The 19245-nt window shown below is 38.9% G+C and overlaps 1 protein-coding gene and 1 long non-coding RNA gene across 7 annotated transcripts in view; one reads left to right on the top strand and one right to left on the bottom strand.

Moving 5' to 3' along the window:
* Positions 1–17606, top strand: part of bcorl1 (BCL6 corepressor-like 1) — a 220225-nt gene extending 202619 nt beyond the window's left edge. For all 6 annotated transcript variants that reach the window (XM_063060734.1, XM_063060733.1, XM_063060735.1 and 3 more), the window contains 3 exons: positions 957–1034; positions 4782–4929; positions 14894–17606. In XM_063060734.1, coding sequence (XP_062916804.1) covers positions 957–1034; positions 4782–4929; positions 14894–15188 — 521 coding nt within the window. In that variant the 3' untranslated portion in view covers positions 15189–17606. The remainder of the gene's footprint in view (positions 1–956; positions 1035–4781; positions 4930–14893) is intronic.
* Positions 1–17704, bottom strand: part of LOC134352995 (uncharacterized) — a 36361-nt gene extending 18657 nt beyond the window's left edge. Inside the window, exon 1 of the long non-coding RNA XR_010019527.1 lies at positions 17593–17704. This is a non-coding gene — a long non-coding RNA (uncharacterized LOC134352995). The remainder of the gene's footprint in view (positions 1–17592) is intronic.
* Positions 17705–19245: the final 1541 nt, after the last annotated feature.

The following is a 19245-nucleotide window of genomic DNA, read 5'->3' as shown; positions in this document are numbered from 1 at the left end:
TTCCATAAATGCAGCCTGTCTTGCTGAGTTCCTCTAGCATTTTGTGTATGTTGCACTGAAACTAAGGGTCCTTAGACCCTGTGAAACAAAGTGAATTGGGAGGATAATGAAGGCTGTTAGAAGGTGAGTTCTGATGAAGGGTCTCAGCCTGAAACATCGACTTCTTATTCCTTTCCATAGATAGCGTCTGACCTGCTGAGTTCCTCCAGCATTTTGTATATGTTTCTTAGGGGGTGAGCCAACTCAGCATTAGTAGTCTCGGGAAGCATTGTCCACATGGGCAATTTAACAGAAATCAAGTTGGAATACTTCTGCGAAGTATTCTGACAATCATCGTCACCAGTGCAAAGAATGTGGTTCTCTCCAAACTCCAGTTGTTACTAATAAAAATTTATACTGTATGTTGAGAGGAGAGCCTATAAGATGAATTACATCTCCCACATTCTGCTTTAAACAACTACCTGCATTAATTGTAATGCAGAAATCTCCAATCAAATCACTTAGATAGCTTGCTGCAATATCTGTTTCCTTCCAGATGGGTTGATAAATTGATGCCATCAAATGACAGTATTTGATTTATAGCTATGTGTAGGAGAGTTTTCCCAATAAATTACTGATCTTTTTATCCTCAATTTTCGTCAAGAATACAGTTTATTTTCTTGGTTACATCATTCTTAGTGGGATTTTGTTGTAAGCATAATAATAGCTGCAGTTAAGTAATTAGTGTGACATTTTAAAAACAATTAAAGTAGAACACAAAAAGACTACTGTTCACTTTTCTGTTGATTGCATTTCATCCTCATGGCAATGTCATTGCTTTGGAATCTTCTATAAATAGTAAAATTCCTGATTATTGTCATATTAGGTTCAGATTTTGTAACTTGCATGTAAATATGACATAATCTGCTTCAAAAATCGCTGCTTTCCAATAAAATATTTTTACTAATTGTCTACAGAATATTTTACTGACTTGAGGGGACGAAGTGAGGATGATCCAGCCCTTCATTGGGAATTTTATGGCAGTTCTGCATGTGGTGAGTATTAAAATATTTTTACATATTCTTACAGAGGAAAGAATAGTGAAGATGGAAATTACTTTGATGATTACAGATAGTAAACATTTTTATGGATTCATCTTATAAGTCATGAATTTCCATGATTTTTAATGAAAGTCGGTCTGATTACATCTCGTAACTGTGAGTTAGCTTTTAACATTTGCGGCTATCTATGGTTGTTGCCTATCTGTTTAAAGTTAATTTATAAGATTAGCATTAAAGTGGCATCAAATTGGATAGTCCAAGCTGATGTACGTGATTGTTTTTCAACAGTTGTATCTGAAATACTCCCTGAATTACTGGTTCTATAAAAATATTGAAAGTCTAGTGCTTTTAAGTATTTGAAAAGTGGAATAAAATGGACAAACCATGTCTGTCAAAAATAATACACCTTAGAAGTAATACACATCCTATTGTTCTGACTGGAAATTACAACAAAAACTTAACTATCAGTATGAAAGTCAATTAATATATCTCTCACTAATCTCTTTCTGTACACTAGTATAGGTATACACCTCTTTCCAACAATACAACTTATTATTTCATCATAGATAATTTTGTTTTATTAAAAAAAGTAAATACAATGGTAGCTTATTGCATTCTGTCTCTGAAATATTATTTTAAAAGATTATGGAAGAACATTTCAGAAACTACCATATGACATGTTTTGCACAAGTAACTTGGGTCAAACCTCTATTCCTGGTTGCTCATCCTTTTGGATGAGTTTATACATTATCTGATCCCTTTCTGTATATCTTTGCTATATGATATTTCATTAATATCTGGCCCCTGAACATGAATATAGGTCCAGATTTTGCTGTTTTTCGGCTTTATTGTCTCCTAGAACTGCTAACATTTCTAAATATAATTTAAACATGCCAAAGCTTGAGTTCTACCAGTAATTGCCTGGCTACTGTACATTCCACCATTCGATTCGCAGGTCCTGCAGTAGGGTAGTCCGGGCTGAATGGGGTTAGTTGGGCTGTGGGGCAAGAGAGGTAGGCTAACACGTTCTTTATGTGTGTGAAATACACTTAACAATAAATCAACTTTAAAAGAATGCTACCATACCCATATCTGAAAGTGCCCAAAAGTTGCTAATGAAGTATAGTTTACGCTCTCCCTCAATGGACAAGTCAGTAACTTTTATTTGCAACACACCAATTACCCAGATATGTACAGAGCCCTAGAAAATCATGAGCTCATTGCCTTTCGGGAATGTGTATAAAATTTTTTTAGCAAACAACATACTACCCCTTGTGGTTGGAACGTTAATGTATATTTTATTTATCATTCTAATATGTAATTTTTCATCCTTTTGGAAAATTTGTTATTAGAATCTAGCATTGTAGTATTTGAAGTACATCATGGTATTCAAAGTTAACATAAGGTCCTGTAGGTGGTTATTTTATTCCTCAATGAATAGATTGTGATAATTAAAGTTAATTGTTAGTCTGAGTTAATCCAGTGTATTTTTAGTTTTGCAGTTAGAATGGTATATTTATGCAATTTGATTTTTAACTATTTACATGGAAAACACTTGGACTCAGAACCTTTGTTTTGTGAATTCCAAGACCCCCCATTCTATGTTTAGCATATTTAATCTGTCATATTTTACTATAATCCTCATTGGTAAAAAAACAAGTTGTCATTTTTGGACCCATTTATTATCATATTCCATTCCATGTTTCCCTCAAAATTGTTTCTTTTACTTTTATTGTAATGAAAGATTTGTTGGCATTAATATTTGTAATTTAGACTGTTTTTAAAAATATTGTGTGATTGAAAATGATTTTATCCTGGAGTAATTCACAATTGATTGATTCACCAGTTGAGGATATCTGAGATTTCTGGACTACCATCTCTGCAAAATCCCATCCCGCTCTTCCCATTAGCTTAACTAGTCTCCTGGCCTGATGAGATTATCCAGCATTTTGTGTGTGTTGCTTTGGATCAGTTAGTCTTCCCTGATTTTAACTCCACTCTCCCATCTCACACAATGGAAGTTTATAGTACATACAAAACATGATAACATAAATTATACATCACCTATACGACAGAATAAAGAAAAATAAGCATACATTAATGCAAGTTGAGGGAAATACAGCCTAAAATAGAATTAGGGTTCTTTAGGTAGTTCAAGGAGCTGGTAGCAGTGGGGAAGAAACTGTTGTTGAACCTTCAGGTGTGGGTCTTGATACCTGATGGTGGCACTGAGAAGAGTGTATGGCCCAGGTGATGGAGATCCTTATTGATTATGTTACTTTCCTGAGATATTGCCTCCTGTAGATATTTTCCATAATAGAGAGATCTGTACCTGTAACGGACCTTCGCATTCCTGTGAATAAAATTCCAGTACCAGGCCACTATGAATTACATTTTATTATCTTTTTCGTGGTAATATTTTGTTTAACATGCTATGTGTGATTATATGTTTTGTGGGTGCATTGTGGTCTGGAGAAGCATTGCTTTGTATGTATGTATGTACAGTCAGATGACAATAAACTTGAACTTGTTATGCAGTCAAAATGCTTTTCATTGTACATCTGTTGAAGTTTGTCAGAATCTTTGATGGCATGCCACATTTCTTTACGTTTCTAATTGTCACGCCTTCTTCATGGTTGCATCCATGTGCTGGGCCCAGCATAGATTCTATGAGATGTTGGCAGCCAGGAACTTGGAGCTGCCCTCCGTTTCCACCACATACTCTTCAATAAGGACTGGTGCATGCTCACCTGACTTTCCCTCCCTGAAGTCCACAATCAGTACCTTGGTTTTGGTGATGTTGAGCGCAAGGTGGTTCTTACTACAACTCACAGCCAGCTGATCTATCTTGCTCCTCCACCTTGTCGCCATTTGTGCTTCTGCCAACAACAGTGGTTTCATTGTCAAATTGGCAGATGACATTGGAACTGTCAATTTTTTTCTGTACAGTTGGAGGTATAGAGAAAGTGTAACAGGGATCCAGGCACACACCCCTGAGATGCCTGTGTTCTTTCAAGAAGATTGTTTTACCTGATGTCACTTTATTATTGTTTTATATTTCTGTATATGTTTTGTTAAGTTGTTAATTATTTGCCTGTCTACATTAGAATTAGCACTGACCTCAACAGAACCATTCAATGTCCCTTTCAACAACACTAGAATTAATGCTGTCATAAATATTCTACAATTTTATAAGTATAAACTGTGTGTGTGTGTGTGTGAGAATGAATGTGTGTGTGTGTGTATCTAAAAAAATGAAACATTATGTATATTTTTAACATTTAACATTATCTTTTGAGTCTATACCTTCTTTTATGATTAGGTAAATACTTCTTTAACTTAATTAAAAGTCCTTTCTTCTGATTTAAAAAAAAGAATTCTGTCAAACTACGTTACATATAGACCAATCTAGTCAGGAAGTGTTTTCTTCTGAATTTACTTTTAAATCACATTCAAGTCAAATGCTATTCTAGTTAATCAGATCTCCAGGATTTGCTGCATTGTTTAATTTCCCCTTCGAGTTAGCAGGTTCTTCAGATGATAGCAGTAGAACTTGTCTTTGAGGATAACACGTAAAGGCACAGTAAGGCCATAAAGTATTGCACTTAACCATAGTTATAACATTGAATATAATCAGATATACATATAAGCTATTTAGATATTTAAAATACTTATATAGTCTAATGTACAAACAAAAGTATGTAATTAGATGGATGTAATGATTCTATTTCAATTTTTCAGAGCAGGATAAGGAGATCGTTTGTAACATTTTGGCAAATCCCCCTGGCCTTGATGAAGAGGATGATGAGGATACCAATTACTTTGTATTTGAGTTTTCTGAAAAGCCTCTTCTTGCATGTTACAATATACAAGCTTCCCTTTCTCATGGGTAAGAGTTGGATTCTAAATCAGCAAATTCAGAAGATATTAGAAGAATTTAATTTTGTTGACAGTGTCTTATTTTATGGCAGTTTGGTTCAAGCATGGTATCTCATTGGAATTTGGATCAAGAAGGTAAAACAAATTAGGGCCAAGGAATCATTGTGCTCCAAGTGGCTTAAAATGGAAAAAAATCTGGACATTTTGTTGCCAGAATCTAGCATGCTGCTAACATTACCATGCTCAATTACTTAATTAGAATTGTGTTAGAATGATATGTATGACATAAATTGCAGCACTATTTCAACATTAAGTTATCTCTCTCCTCCAATCTCTAGGACAGGTGGGCTAAACGCATGAATTCATGCAAGGAAAAATCAGCATTTAAGAACATCTCAAGAATGAGAGAAATCCCTGTTGTCCTAACACAGTATTCACAATAACCTGGAGGGGCTGTGGGAAAATTAGTATTTTTTTTGTGTTAGTAACATAGACGTTTGATTAACTTGATGGCTTGCAGTGAATGGCAAGAAAAAATAGCACTAATTTAGCAGCATTTAATTGCGTCGTATTAGGCTGATTAATTTTCTTTTAAGGAATGGTATGTTTATCAGATGATCAACATTTTGAGTCTTGATATACTGGCTATGTTAGGAAATTGAAATTAATTTGGAAGTTTACTGTCATACATATGAGTGTTTGAATGATGAACTAGAAAAGGAATCTTAGCCCCTCAAGTTTGAGCCATCATTCAGTGCTTGCGATATGGCCTACTGTACATTGGCAAAACCAAGCGTAGACTGGGTCACTATTTTATAGAACACCTGTGTTCTGACTTCAGTGGCTACCTTGAGATTCCAGTTGCATGTCATTTCAATTCCCAGTGGAGAGTTGTCCTGACTATCCTTGGTCTTGTCCACTAAACAATAAGGCCAAACACAAACCAGAAAGACACAATCTCGTATTCTACTTAGCTAGCATACATCCCTATGGTATGAACATTCAATTTTTCTATTTCAGGTAATCCACTTCCTCTGTGTTCCTTTTCCACTCCCACTAGTCCCTCTCTCCCTTTGTGTTTTTTTGTTTTACTAATTCACTTCTCACTCTCTTTAATGCCAGTGGAAACTAACCTTGTCTGTTGAATCTGTCCTCACAAGATGATCATCCATTTATCGGCATTGTAGATCTTCCCTGAGATGCTTCCAGTGTGTTCACATGGAAAGTTTACAGCATATTTCTATAGAACCATATAACATATAACAATTACGGCACGGAAACAGGCCATCTCGGCCCTTCTAGTCCGTGCCGAACTCTTACTCTCACCTAGTCCCACGGACCTGCACTCAGCCCATAACCCTCCATTCCTTTCCTGTCTATATAGCTATCCAATTTAACTTTAAATTACAACATCGAACCTGCCTCAACCACTTCTGCTGGAAGCTCATTCCGCACAGCTACCACTCCCTGAGTAAAGAAGTTCCCCCTCATGTTACCCCTAAACTTTTGCCCTTTAACTCTCAACTCATGTTCTCTTGTTTGAATCTCCCCCACTCTCAATGGAAAAAGCCTAACCACGTCAACTCTATCTATCCTCCTCATAATTTTAGATACCTCTATCAAGTCCCCCCTCAACCTTCTACTCTCCAAAGAATAAAGACCCAACTTGTTCAACCTTTCTCTGTGTCTTAAGAGATGAAACCCACGTAACATTCTAGTAAACCTTCTCTATACTCTCTCAATTTTGTTGACATCTTTCCTATAATTCGGTGACCAGAACTGTACACAATACTCCAAACTTGGCCTTACCAATGCCTTGTACAATTTCAACATTACATCCCAACTCCTATACTCAATGCTGTGATTCATAAAGGCCAGCATACCAAAAGCTTTCTTCACCACCCTATCCACATAAGATTCCACCTTCAGGGAACTATGCACCATTATTCCTAGGTCCCTCTGTTCTACTACATTCTTCATTGCCCTACCATTTACCATGTATGTCCTATTTTGATTAGTCCTACCAAAATGTAGCACCTCACATTTATCAGCATTAAACTCCATCTGCCATCTTTCAGCCCACTCTTCTAACTGGCCTAAATCTCTCTGCAACCTTTGAAAACCTATGTCATTATCCACAACGCCACCTATCTTACTATCATCTGCATACTTACTAATCCAATTTACCACCCCGTCATCCAGATCATTAATATATATGACAATCAACATTGGACCCAGTACAGATCCTTGAGGCACACCACTAGTCACCGACCTCCAATCTGACGAACAGTTATCTACCACTACTCTCTGGCGTCTCCCATCCAGCCACTGCTGAATCCATTTTACTACTTCAATATTAATACCTAACGATTGAACCTTCCATGTGGAGCCTTGTCAAAGGCCTTACTGAAGTCCACATAGACAACATCCACCGCTTTACCCTCGTCTACTTTCCTAATAACCTCTTCAAAAAATTCAATAAGATTTGTCAAACATGACGTTCCACGCACAAATTCATGTTGACTGTTCCTAATCAGACCCTGCCTATCCAGATAATTATATATACCATCTCTAAGAATACTTTCCATCAATTTACCCACCACTGACGTCAAACTCACAGGTGGATAATTGCTAGGTTTACTCTTAGAACCCTTTTTAAACAATGGAACAACATGAGCAATACACCAATCCTCTGGCACCATCCCCGTTTCTAATGACATTGGAAATAGTTCTTTGAGAGCCCCTGCCATTTCCACACTAACTTCCCTCAAGGTCCTAGGGAATATCCTGTCAGCACCCGGAGACTTATCCATTTTTATATTCCTTAAAAGCGACAGTACTACTTCTTCTTTAATCATCATAGTTTCCATAACTGCCCTACTTGTTTCCCTTACCTTACACAATTCAATATCTTTCTCCTTAGTGAATACCGAAGAAAAGAAATTGTTCAAAATCTCCCCCATTCTCTTCTGGCTCCGCACATAGCCGTCCACTCTGATTCTCTAAGGGACCAATTTTATCCCTCACTATCCTTTTGCTATTAACGTTACTGTAGAAACCCTTTGGATTTATTTTCACCTTACTTGCCAAAGCAACCTCTTATCTTTTAGCTTTTCTAATTTCTTTCTTAAGATTCTTTTTACATTCTTTATATTTCTCGAGTACCTCATTTACTCCAAGCTGCCTATATTTATTGTAGATCTCTCTCTTTTTCCGAACCAAGTTTCCAATATCCTTTGAAAACCATGGCTCTCTCAAACTTTTAACCTTCCCTTTCAACCTAACAGGAACATAAAGATTCTGTACCCTCAAAATTTCACCTCTAAATGACCTCCATTTCTTTATTACATCCTTCCCATAAAACAAATTGTCCCAATCCACTCCTCCTAAATCCCTTCGCATCTCCTCAAAGTTAGCCTTTCTCCAATCAAAAATCTCAATCCTGGGTCCAGTCCTATCCTTCTCCATAATTATGTTGAAACTAATGACGTTGTGATCACTGGACCCGAAGTGCTCCCCAACACATATCTCTGTCACCTGACCTATCTCATTCCCTAACAGGAGATCCAACACTGCCCATTCTCTAGTTGTTACCTCTATGTATTGCTGCAAAAAACTACCTTGCACACATTTTACAAACTCCAAACCATCCAGCCCTTTTACAGAATGGGTTTCCCAGTCTTAGTGTGGAAAATTAAAATCTCCCACAATCACAACCTTGTGCTTACTACAAATATCTGCTACCTCCTTACAAATTTTCTCCTCCAATTCTTGCTTCCCATTAGGCGTTCTATAATACACCCCTATAAGCGTTACTACACCTTTCCCATTCCTCAATTCCACCCAAATAGCCTCCCTAGACGAGTCCTCTAATCTATCCTGCCAAAGCACCACTGTAATATTTTCTCTGACAAGCAATGCAACACCTCCCCCTCTTGCCCCTCCGATTCTATGACACCTGAAGCAACGAAATCCAGGAATATTTAGTTGCCAATCCCCTCCTGCAACCATGTTTCACTAATAGCTACATCATCATATTTCCAGGTATCAATCCATGCTCTAAGCTCATCCACCTTTCTTACAATGCTCCAAGCATCAAAATAGATGCATTTAAGAAACTCTCCACCTCTTACTCTCTGTTTATCCCTAATGGTGTAAACAACTTTGTTATCTTTTTCTTCCTTCTCCCCTACATCTTCGATCTGAGTGCTCCCGTTCTCTGTCCCCTGCCTATCCTCCCTCACACACACTGTCTACCTGCTTTCTCTATTTGTGAACTAACCTCCTCTTTCCTCATCTCGTCAATTTGATTCTTACCCCCAACCATTCTAGGCCTAAGTCTCCCCAGTAGCCTTCGCAAATCTCCCCGCCAGGATATTGGTCCCCCTAGGATTCAAGTGCAAACTGTCCTTTTTGTACAGGTCACACCTGTGCCAAAAGAGGTCCTAATGATCTAGAAACTTGAATCTCTGCCCCCTGCTCCAATCCCTCAGCCACGCATTTATCCTCCACCTCATTCCATTCCTACTCTCACTGTCACGTGGCACAGGCAGTAATCCTGAGATTACTGCCTTTGCGGTCCTTCTTCTCAACTCCCTTCCTAACTCTCTATATTCTTCTTTCAGGACCTCTTTCCTTTTCCTACCTATGTCATTGGTACCTACATGTACCACGACCTCTAGCTTCTCACCCTCCCACTTCAGGATATCTTGGACACGATTAGAAACATCCCGGACCCTGGCACCAGGGAGGCAAACTACCATCTGGGTCTCCTGACTGCGTCCACAGTATCGCCTAACTGACCCCCTAACTATCAAGTCCCCTATTACTACTGCCCCCCTCTTCTTTCCCTACCCTTCTGAGCTACAGGGCCGGACTCTGTGCTGGAGGCACGGCCACTGTTGCTTCTCCCAGGTAAGCTGTCCCCCCCAACAGTACTCAAATAGGAGTACTTATTGTCAAGGGGCGCAGCCACTGGAGTACTCTCTAGTACCTGACGCTTCCCCTTCCCCCTCCTAACCATGACCTACTTGTCTGCCTCCCGTGGCCCCGGTGTGACCACCTGTCTGTAATTCCTCTCTATCAACTCCTCACTCTCCCTGACCAGACGAAGGTCATCGAGCTGCAGCTCCAGTTCCCTAACACAGTCCCTTAGGAGCTGCACCTCGGCGTACCCGGCGCAGATGTGGACGTCCGGGAGGCTAGGAGACTCCAGGACCTCCCACAGCAAGCTGCCCTCACACTCGTACTTCCCCCTTTCCTCAAATAACAGGAAAAATTGAAAACCAAAGCTACTTTGCCTTGCCCGTTTCTGCCTTAGCCTGTTGAGCCAAAGCCCTTGAGCCTTCACTCTGCTTCTGACTCACTCTACTGCCTGCAAAACGACACTGCCCGCTGTATAAGACTGTGTTCCTTTTAAATCTTCTGCGCTTCATTGCCCGACGTCACACCTGCGCAGTCCCGCCTCTCTTAACTCCGATGATAAGAAGAAAAAATCAAAATGGCTCCTGCCGCACTCCTGCTCCGATTCTCAGACTTCCTTCTCCGAATTAAACCTGAATCAGGATTTCTGACCTTTTAAATCTTCCGCTCTTCACTGCCCAACGTCACACGCCTGCGCAGTCCCGCCTGTCTTAACTCCGATGATAAGAAGAAAAAATCAAAATGGCTCCTGCTGCACTCCCGCTCTGATTCTCAGACTTCCTTCTCCGAATTGCCCGATCTGCTGAGTTCCTCCAGGGTATTGTGTATGTTGCTTTGACCCCAGCATCTGCAGAGTATATTGTGTTTAAATTTCTGGGTGTTGGTGAACCACATCCTAGGGTGATAATGAAGTATCTAAGACCTTAAGCCCAGAATTAGGCAATACGGCTCATTGAGTCTGCTCTGTGTTTCAGGAAATCTTGTGAGACAGATGTTGCTATTATTTTAACTTTAGAAAACCCCCTTGATTCAAGAGAGGTCTCTGGTTGAAAATTAGCAAATTTAATTCCTTTAGCGTAAAGGGAGGGAGAAAGTGGGAAACTACAAGCTTGTAGCATAACGTCCAGCAGTGAGAAAATGATAAAATGGTCCAGAAGGGAACCTAGATGCTTCAGAGCAATCGGACTAAGTCAGCACTGCTTTACAAAGAGGGGAAAAAAATACTGGAATGCCTTGCATTAAGTAATGTGCTGCGGATAAAGGGAACATCCAAATTATATTTATATATCCAGAAGACATTTGATAAAATGCCACAAAGATAAATGTGCAAAATAAAAAATCATGGTATTGGAGGTAAATATTAATAAGGCTAGAAAATGCGCTTGTGTCGGGAATGAGAAAGTAGGCATGAATGAGTCTTTTTCTGGTTGACACAGGTTATTGCCTCAGGAATTAACGCTGAAGCTTCAACTTTAACTGAATTGATGAAGGGTCTAATGAAATGGTTGTTACATTAGCCAGGCAAAATGGCCTACTCTTGTTCCTAATTTCCATGCTTCTATTACTCAGAAACTTGTCACTTGTAATTTTTATGGGTTGCTCTGTTTGACTTCCCTAATGATTTGTAATTTTCCAGACTTCCATCCCTACTTACAGCTATTTCTGAGATGTTACTCATTTCCTCTATAATGGAGACTAACTCAAAATTCCCATGTTTTTCATGTGCCATCTCCTTGCTTTCCATTATTACTTCCACAAAAGTCAGTTTCTGTAGGTCCAATGCTTACTTTGTTAACTTCTTTTATAAATAACTGTAGAAGTTCATACTATATTTATTAATGTTCTGGCTAGCTTTATCTCATAATGCAAATTTTCCTTCCTTGTTAATCTTTAGTCATTATTTGTTGTATTTTTATATTATAACCAATTGTCTAACTTGAACCTGTATTTACATAATTTGATGCTTTGTCTTTAAGTTTGATGCTGTCTTTATTTTTTTTTAACCTCTTGGAACATTTATTTCTTGCTTGAACCTATTCTGTGTTTTCTGAAAAATCTTCTTATATTAATCTGTGATCATCATAAAGTCATAGAAGACTACAACACAGAAATAGACGCTTTGGCCCATCTAGTCCAGGCCAAACCATTTAAACTGCCTACTCCCATCGAACTGCACCCAGAAGATAGCCCTCCAAACCCCTCCCATCCATGTGCTTATCCAAAGTTCTCTTGAACTTTGAAATTGACATCATCACTTGCGCTGGCAGCTCATTCCACACTCTCACCACTCTGTGAAGAAGTTTCCTTCAAACATATCACCTTTCACCTTAACCCATGATCTCTAGTTGTATTCTAACCCAACCTCAGTGGGAAAAGCCTCCTTGCGTTTATCCTATCTATTCCATCCATAATCTTGTATACTCTTATCAAATCTCCCCTTAGTCATCAATGTTCTAGGGTATAAAGTTCTAGCCTATTCAATCTTTCCTTATAACTCGTGTCCTCCAGTCCCGGCAACATCTTTGTAAAATTTCTGTGTACTCTTTAAATTTTATTTACATCTTTGCTGTAGGCAAGTGACCAAAACTGCACACAATATTCCAAATTAGGTGTCATCAACGTCTTAAAGAACGTCAACATAATATCCCAGCTCCTGTACTCAAAAAGCCAATGTGCCGAAAGCTTTCTTTATCTACCTGTGACACCACTTTCAATGAATTATGAACCTGTATTCCCAGATCCTTTTGTTCTACTGCACTTCTCAGTGTCCTTCCGTTCACTGTGTAAGACCTACCCTGGATGGTCTTACTGAAGTGCAAAACTTACTTGTCTGCATTAAATTCCATCTGTCGTTTTTCAGCCCAATATTCCAGCTGGTCTAGGTCCTGCTCCAAGGTTTGATAGTCTTCCTTGCTGCCCACCACACCCCCCCATTCTTGGTGTGATCCACAAATTTATCAATCCAGTTAACCATATTACCATCCTGATTGGTGATAAAGATGGGAAACAACAATGGACACAGCACCAATCCCTGCGACACTCCAGGCCTCTGTCAGAGAGGCAACCATCTGCTACCACTCTCTGGCTTCCCCCAGAAAGCCAATGTCTAATCCAATTTACTACCTTATCTTGAATGCCAAGCAACTGAGCCTTCCTGACCAACCTCCCATGCGCGACCTTGTCAAATGCCTGGTTGAAGTCCATATAGACAACATGCACTGCTTTGCCTTCATCAACTTAGACTTTTTCCCTGACTAGTAACGCCACCCCTCCCACTTCAATCCTTCCAACTCTATCACGTCTAAAACAACGGAACCCCGGAATACTGAGCTGCCAGTCCTGCCAGTCCTGCAACTATGTCTCACTAATGGCCACAATATTATAATTTCATGTGTTTATCCATGCCAAGCTCATCTGCCTTTCCTACAGTACTACTTGCATTGAAATAAGTATGCGCAACTCAGAACATTAGTCCCACCATGTCCAACGTTTTGATTCCTGTCTCCACAACCAATCCACTATCTGTTTGAGCCCCAGTTTAAACCCGCCATGCAGTACTAGCAAGCCTTCCCATTAGGATATTAGTCCTCCTTCAGTTTAGGTGTAAATTTTCTCTTCTGTAGAGTTTCCACTTTCCTGGAAGAGAGCCAATAAACCAAAAATCTGAAGCCTTCCCTCCTACGCCAACTTCTTAGACACGTGTTAAACTGTACAATCTTCTTATTTCTGGCCTCACTAGCATGTTGTACGGTTAGCAATCCTGGGATCACAACCTTGATGATACTGTCCTTTAACTTAACACCTAACTCCCTGAAGTCACTTTGAGGAACTCCAACCTATGTCATTGGTACCTATTTGGACCACTATCTCTGGCTGTCCATCCTCCCACTTGAGAATGTTGAGGACAGTACCTGAGATATCCCAGACGCTGGCACTGAGAGGCAGCATACCATCTGGGAATCTCATTCTCATCTGCAGAACCTCCTTTCTGTTCTCCTAACTAATGATTCCTCTATCACCACAGTTTGTCTCTTCCCAGCACCCCCCTCTCCCCCCCCACCCTGTGTCCCTTCTAAGCCACAGAGACAGACTGAGTGCCAGAGACCTGACTGCTGTGACTTTTCTCTACTGAGTCATACCCCCAGTGGTATTCAAAGTGGTATTACCAGTTGTTGAGGGGTTTGGCCACAGGGGTACTCTGTACTGGCGGTTTAACCCCTTTCATAGTTTTGACTGTCACCCAGTTTCCTGTGTCCTTCACCTTGTTTGTAAATACCTCTATATGTCCTATCACCCCTTCAGTCTCCCAGATGATCTGGTGTTCATCCAGTTCCAGCTCCAACTCCTTAGCGTGGAGTGTTAGAAGCTGCAGTTGGATGCACTGATTGGAGGTGAAGTCGTCAGGGACACTGGAGGTCTCCCTACCTTCCCACATCCCACAAGAGGAGAATTGAACCATCTCTCCTGGCATCCCTACTGCTCTAACTGTGCAATTATGAAGAAGGAAGCAATAAGTAAACTGGAAAATAAAATCTACCTACAGCTTTTCACCTTTTCACTCAAGCATCTTCTTGCTAAAGTCTCAAATCCCCACTCTGACACTGTCCACTCCAACAATGGCTGCTCCACTAGCCTCTGTCTTTATTTGCCCTTGCTAATGAATACCGATCTCTGATTGGCCACTGTTCAAATGCTGAAACTCCCGCGAATGCTGCTTTGTAATGCCAGATGCTGACATGTGTAAGTCTCTTCTTCTCTTGCCTCCGATCTCTGGCTAGCCACTGAAACGTTCATGAAATTGAACATTACGGATCCACTCTTCAGATTATCAAGAAATTAGATACTCTCTATCTGTAGCTTCCCATTCATTATTTTAATGTTGCTTTATGCAATGCAAAATGACTACATTTCATTAACCTAAAAGACGAGCAATTGGTGTGGTTTTATCTATAATGTTGTGATAATTCTGGGGACAAAAGATGACAAAGTTCATTTTATATCCTGCATTGTGGCAGATTTGTACTTAACTTTCTGTTTTCTTGTTTGTGCAGCCCTTGTAATTGGTTGGTATTATCCGAAGTTCTTCGAAGACTGAAAATGTCAGTAAGGATTTTTCAATCCCGCTATCCTCAATTTGAAATTGTCACCATTACTGAAGTAGAATTTTACAAGCAGGTATCCACAAGCCAGGTACATTTTCAGCTCGGGAACCTTCAGTACTACTCCATGGATGGCAGGACGTCTTTGGAATTGGTACGATGTGTACCGGAGCTGTTGGATCTTATTGGTTCTACAGTGGAATTATTAACTGAAGACTGTGAAAAAGTCATTAAATTCACAAGGTGAACCAAAATCATGACTGGTTGACAAACTTTTCCCACCTCAGATAAATGGGAAGTGAATTGAATGGGTACTAACAGGTGTTTACAGTATGCCAGCTGTTATCTCAAATCAGGCATTGACACTAGCCATTCTGACAGTAGTAGAAATAACCAATCAGTTCTGACCTTAAAGTGCAACAGTACAAGGTTTGCTGGGATGTTTAAAGAAAGCGTTAGAATATTTTAACTAGGTTCATTAAAAATATTTTCTAATTATGTTCATGCACATCTAAGTTTGTGATCCATCGACCATGAAAAATCAGTAATGCCAGTGGTACAGTTGATTCTTGTAAAAGAAACATTACTTTATTCCTGTTGTTCCCACAATTTCCTCCTTCAGAATATAACAATTGCTTTATTTAATGCACAATTTAACTACAGTTCTGTATCACACATCTGCTTCCCCCAAGAGGACTATTACGTAGCCTGTTCATACTTTCAGGACTATTCAGTCAGTCAACTGCAAGGAGATGGTGAAAATGCCTGGCCATTTAGTGTACCTCTGATTTCATCTACGGCTCTACATGCCCCTCAGGCAGAAGCTTTGACTCAAAAGCAAAGCTGTACACATGAGTGAAGCTGAACTTAGGCATTGAGCAGAGTGTAGCTTCAACCTGTGTCCAGTGCTTTACTGTGATGCACCATTCTGCATTGAAGAAATACAACTCTGTGTATTTTTTTAAGTGTACTTGTATCTAACTTGCTGCACACAAGTCGAACAAACTGATGTTTTAAACATGATGGGTGCTTTTTTTTGAGATTAAAAAATCAAGAATCCACTGTATCATATTGGAACCAAATTACTGGTGCCTAAAAGGCACATTTTCAACATTCTAAATTAAAATTGTTCTGTTCTTAGCAACCGAGTGCGCAATTTTGCTAAATACAATATTTAGTAATGACAGTGTATCTTAATGGAATCGATAGTTTCTTTAAGTTAGGCTGTATCTAGAAATTGGATGTTTGTACCCTGCAAGTAGGGAGTATGACTTTTTTGCCACAGTAATTTTTCTGGATCTTTATATTACCTTGAGCAGATTTTATTTTCCAGTTTAAAGCAATTTTAAATCAAAGTTAAACTGATCAAAATTGAACTTGTATGCTAGGATACATGCTGTTTAATAAGATAAAATTGAAAAGCCCACTGGAAATTTTGTTAGTTACTGATAATTTCAGCCTAAATTATAATCTCTACAACTCTGAGATGATGCACTTTATGTTGACTGCTTGTTGAGTTGCACCAATCATTGGCTTTCTGTACTGCTGCCATTAGACAATTTAAAGTTAAATATTTATTTAAAAGGAAGGAAGTTTTTTAAAAAAAGACACAGAAGCTTGTCTCCTTGAACTACAAAGCTGATTCAAAACGTTTTCGGCTATATTTGTGAGAAATCAACATTCCATTTTTGCCAGTTAAACCAAAACATGGAGCTAAAACCTAATAAATTTTCATTTTCGAATAACATCAACAATAAAATCACATTTCAGTTGGGGAAGATTTCATTACATATCAGAAAGAAATTATCTAAGTTTAAAGAAGTCATGTGTTTTCGTATTAATGTGACGCACTTTGGATGTGCATTGTTGCAAAACTCAGAAATTGGATTGGTGATCTATTTAGTAGATATAACAAATCCAATAAGGTAGTCTGCTTGGATTTCACATTAGTTGCAGTGTAATTATAATTCACAGTAAAACCAGATTCTGTGCTATTAATAACCCAGACAATGCTTCAGCAGTGTGCAATATGATGCTGCTGATTTTACTGTTGGTAGCAGATTTAAAAAGGTGGGGCCTTGCATTGTTCGTATTCAAAATCCTGTGAACCCGGTGATTTGTTTTTTTTAAAGTTTTTATGTGACTATAGATGCATCAAGCTTCACATTCCCCCAGTCATTCAGTTATTAACTGAATGCCTACTAAGGATGCTGTTTGAACATTGCAGTCTAGATGAAGTATACCTGGGTGGAACTGATTTATATTTCTATATTCTGTCATACATTAAAATGTCAAGTACCTGCAACATTGCATTCATTGTGCCTGCAGGTTATAATGTGAGAGTTTGTGTCTCATTATGTGTAGTGGCCCATGACAAATGCAGTGGAATAGCCTGTCTGTAGTTGTAATGAAATTTCATTGCCTAAGACTCAGCCTTAAATGGCACATGTGCATAACCTTTCCACTCCGTCTCCTTCATGAGTAAAGTATCAGCAATATGTACACTTCTTCGAAGTGATGAGTATGAAGCATTTCAACCCAAAGTTCCTCCCTCATTTTCTCCAGTCACATTGCATATCAGAATATACATCCAGCTAATCATCAGCATGTCACAGATAATAAGAGCATGAAATTAGTTCTTTTACCCTCACCCCTTTCCTTGTCTCCATTCCCAATGAACACCAGCAGGCCTGCATTATCCTTTGCAGAAGAGTAGGACTTTCCCAGATCCAATCTCTCGTTATCTTCTTTTGACTGTAAGCAGAAATACAATCTTTTCAACATATTTCATTTAACCACTTGGAAGTCTCCTTGCAAGGTTAATTCTCTGCATATCCCCATGTTGCTACGAAGGGCTGCATTATCATACCTAAACCAAATTATGGACCATCCAGCATTTCCAAGTTTTCATACCCATTCAGTACCATCTTGACCATCAACTTTCCACTTACTCCTCCCCAAATGAGAAAAGGTATTGAATGTTGAACTTTTAACTCCAATTTTAAAGAGCACATGTGCCATCAAGTCCCAAACCTAAAACATAACCTTTTAAATATCCACTGATACTGTAGAAATATTCCTAATCTGCAAGAGAACGCCTTCCTCAGTGAGGAGCATTTAGGCCCCCTTCGTACCCCTAACTCAGTTTGTCTTTGGTTCTCCACCTTCAGCTTTATATTTTCATGCTGTCACCTCACCATCTTTCACTTTGCCTCCCCCTCCCTTACCTCTTCTCACTTCCACATTAATTACCCTTCCCTTCTTTTCACCTTCTCCGTCCTTGATCATCTGATTATCATCCTACTGTCCAAAACTTTTGGATGTTGGTCTTGATGTCCCAATGAGCTTTGCTGCTAGATTATATGTAAAAATTGTCTGGAAGCTTGTGACAATGTGCCCAAGTGCTTGAATGACTATAACATGCCTTTGGTACCATGCCACTGTATAATGTTAATATGACTTGTGTCCTCAAATGAAGCTTTGTAAAAGCACAGCTCTGCTGTCGGTGACCCTTCCTTGCCTAAAACCTATGTGATCATTGGACTTGAATGGTTAATTTTCCTTCTCCCTTGTTTCACCCATATAGCATTAAAACTAGTCTCGATTTAGAGCTAATTCTATTATATCTATCTGGTTGCGAAGTATACCTTTATGGAGGAACCAAGACCAGTGGTTCTATAAAAATATATAGCGATAAGAATAAGTAAAATTTCTTGCACATTTATTTTGAGTCCAGCTTTATTAAATTAATTTGTGTCTTTCCAACTTCATGTAAACATGAAAAACAAGTCGCCTTCCTTTTGTTATTGACAAGCAAAATCTGTTAGAGAAGTAAACAACATTTTAAATTACAGTTTTCTTTTAAATCAGATGACAATATGCCTACAGAATGATAAACATCTAAGCTTATTTTAATCTTACTATTCTTGTCTAACCCTGACGTGCAATTTATGAATTTTTCTGGTTCCTAGTATATAACTGAAAACTCAAAGGATATAAAGTTGGTACAGAAACTTAAAAGCTAATGACAATAATCTCAAAACCTTGTACTGTTTCTTGTACAATTTATTTATATGCTCCATTTATAAATAACTATGCAGCCCATTCTAGTACTACTCAATTTGTTACCTTGCTGCCAACAGTAAAAGCAATATAAATATCTGCCATGAAGTACACTCACATAATAAGCTCTGGATTTATTTCTACTGCAAGATGTGGTTACTGAAACAAAACTGTACTGTTACTGGCTTTGAACTGAGAGATTAAGTTGAGGCTGCAACTAACATTTGAGGGAAGGGTATAAA

This window comes from Mobula hypostoma, chromosome 10 (genome assembly GCF_963921235.1).
Source record: "Mobula hypostoma chromosome 10, sMobHyp1.1, whole genome shotgun sequence".
Lineage (NCBI taxonomy): Eukaryota > Metazoa > Chordata > Chondrichthyes > Myliobatiformes > Myliobatidae > Mobula > Mobula hypostoma.
The sequence above is the reverse complement of the archived record's forward strand: the minus strand, read 5'-3'. Positions and strand labels throughout refer to the sequence as shown.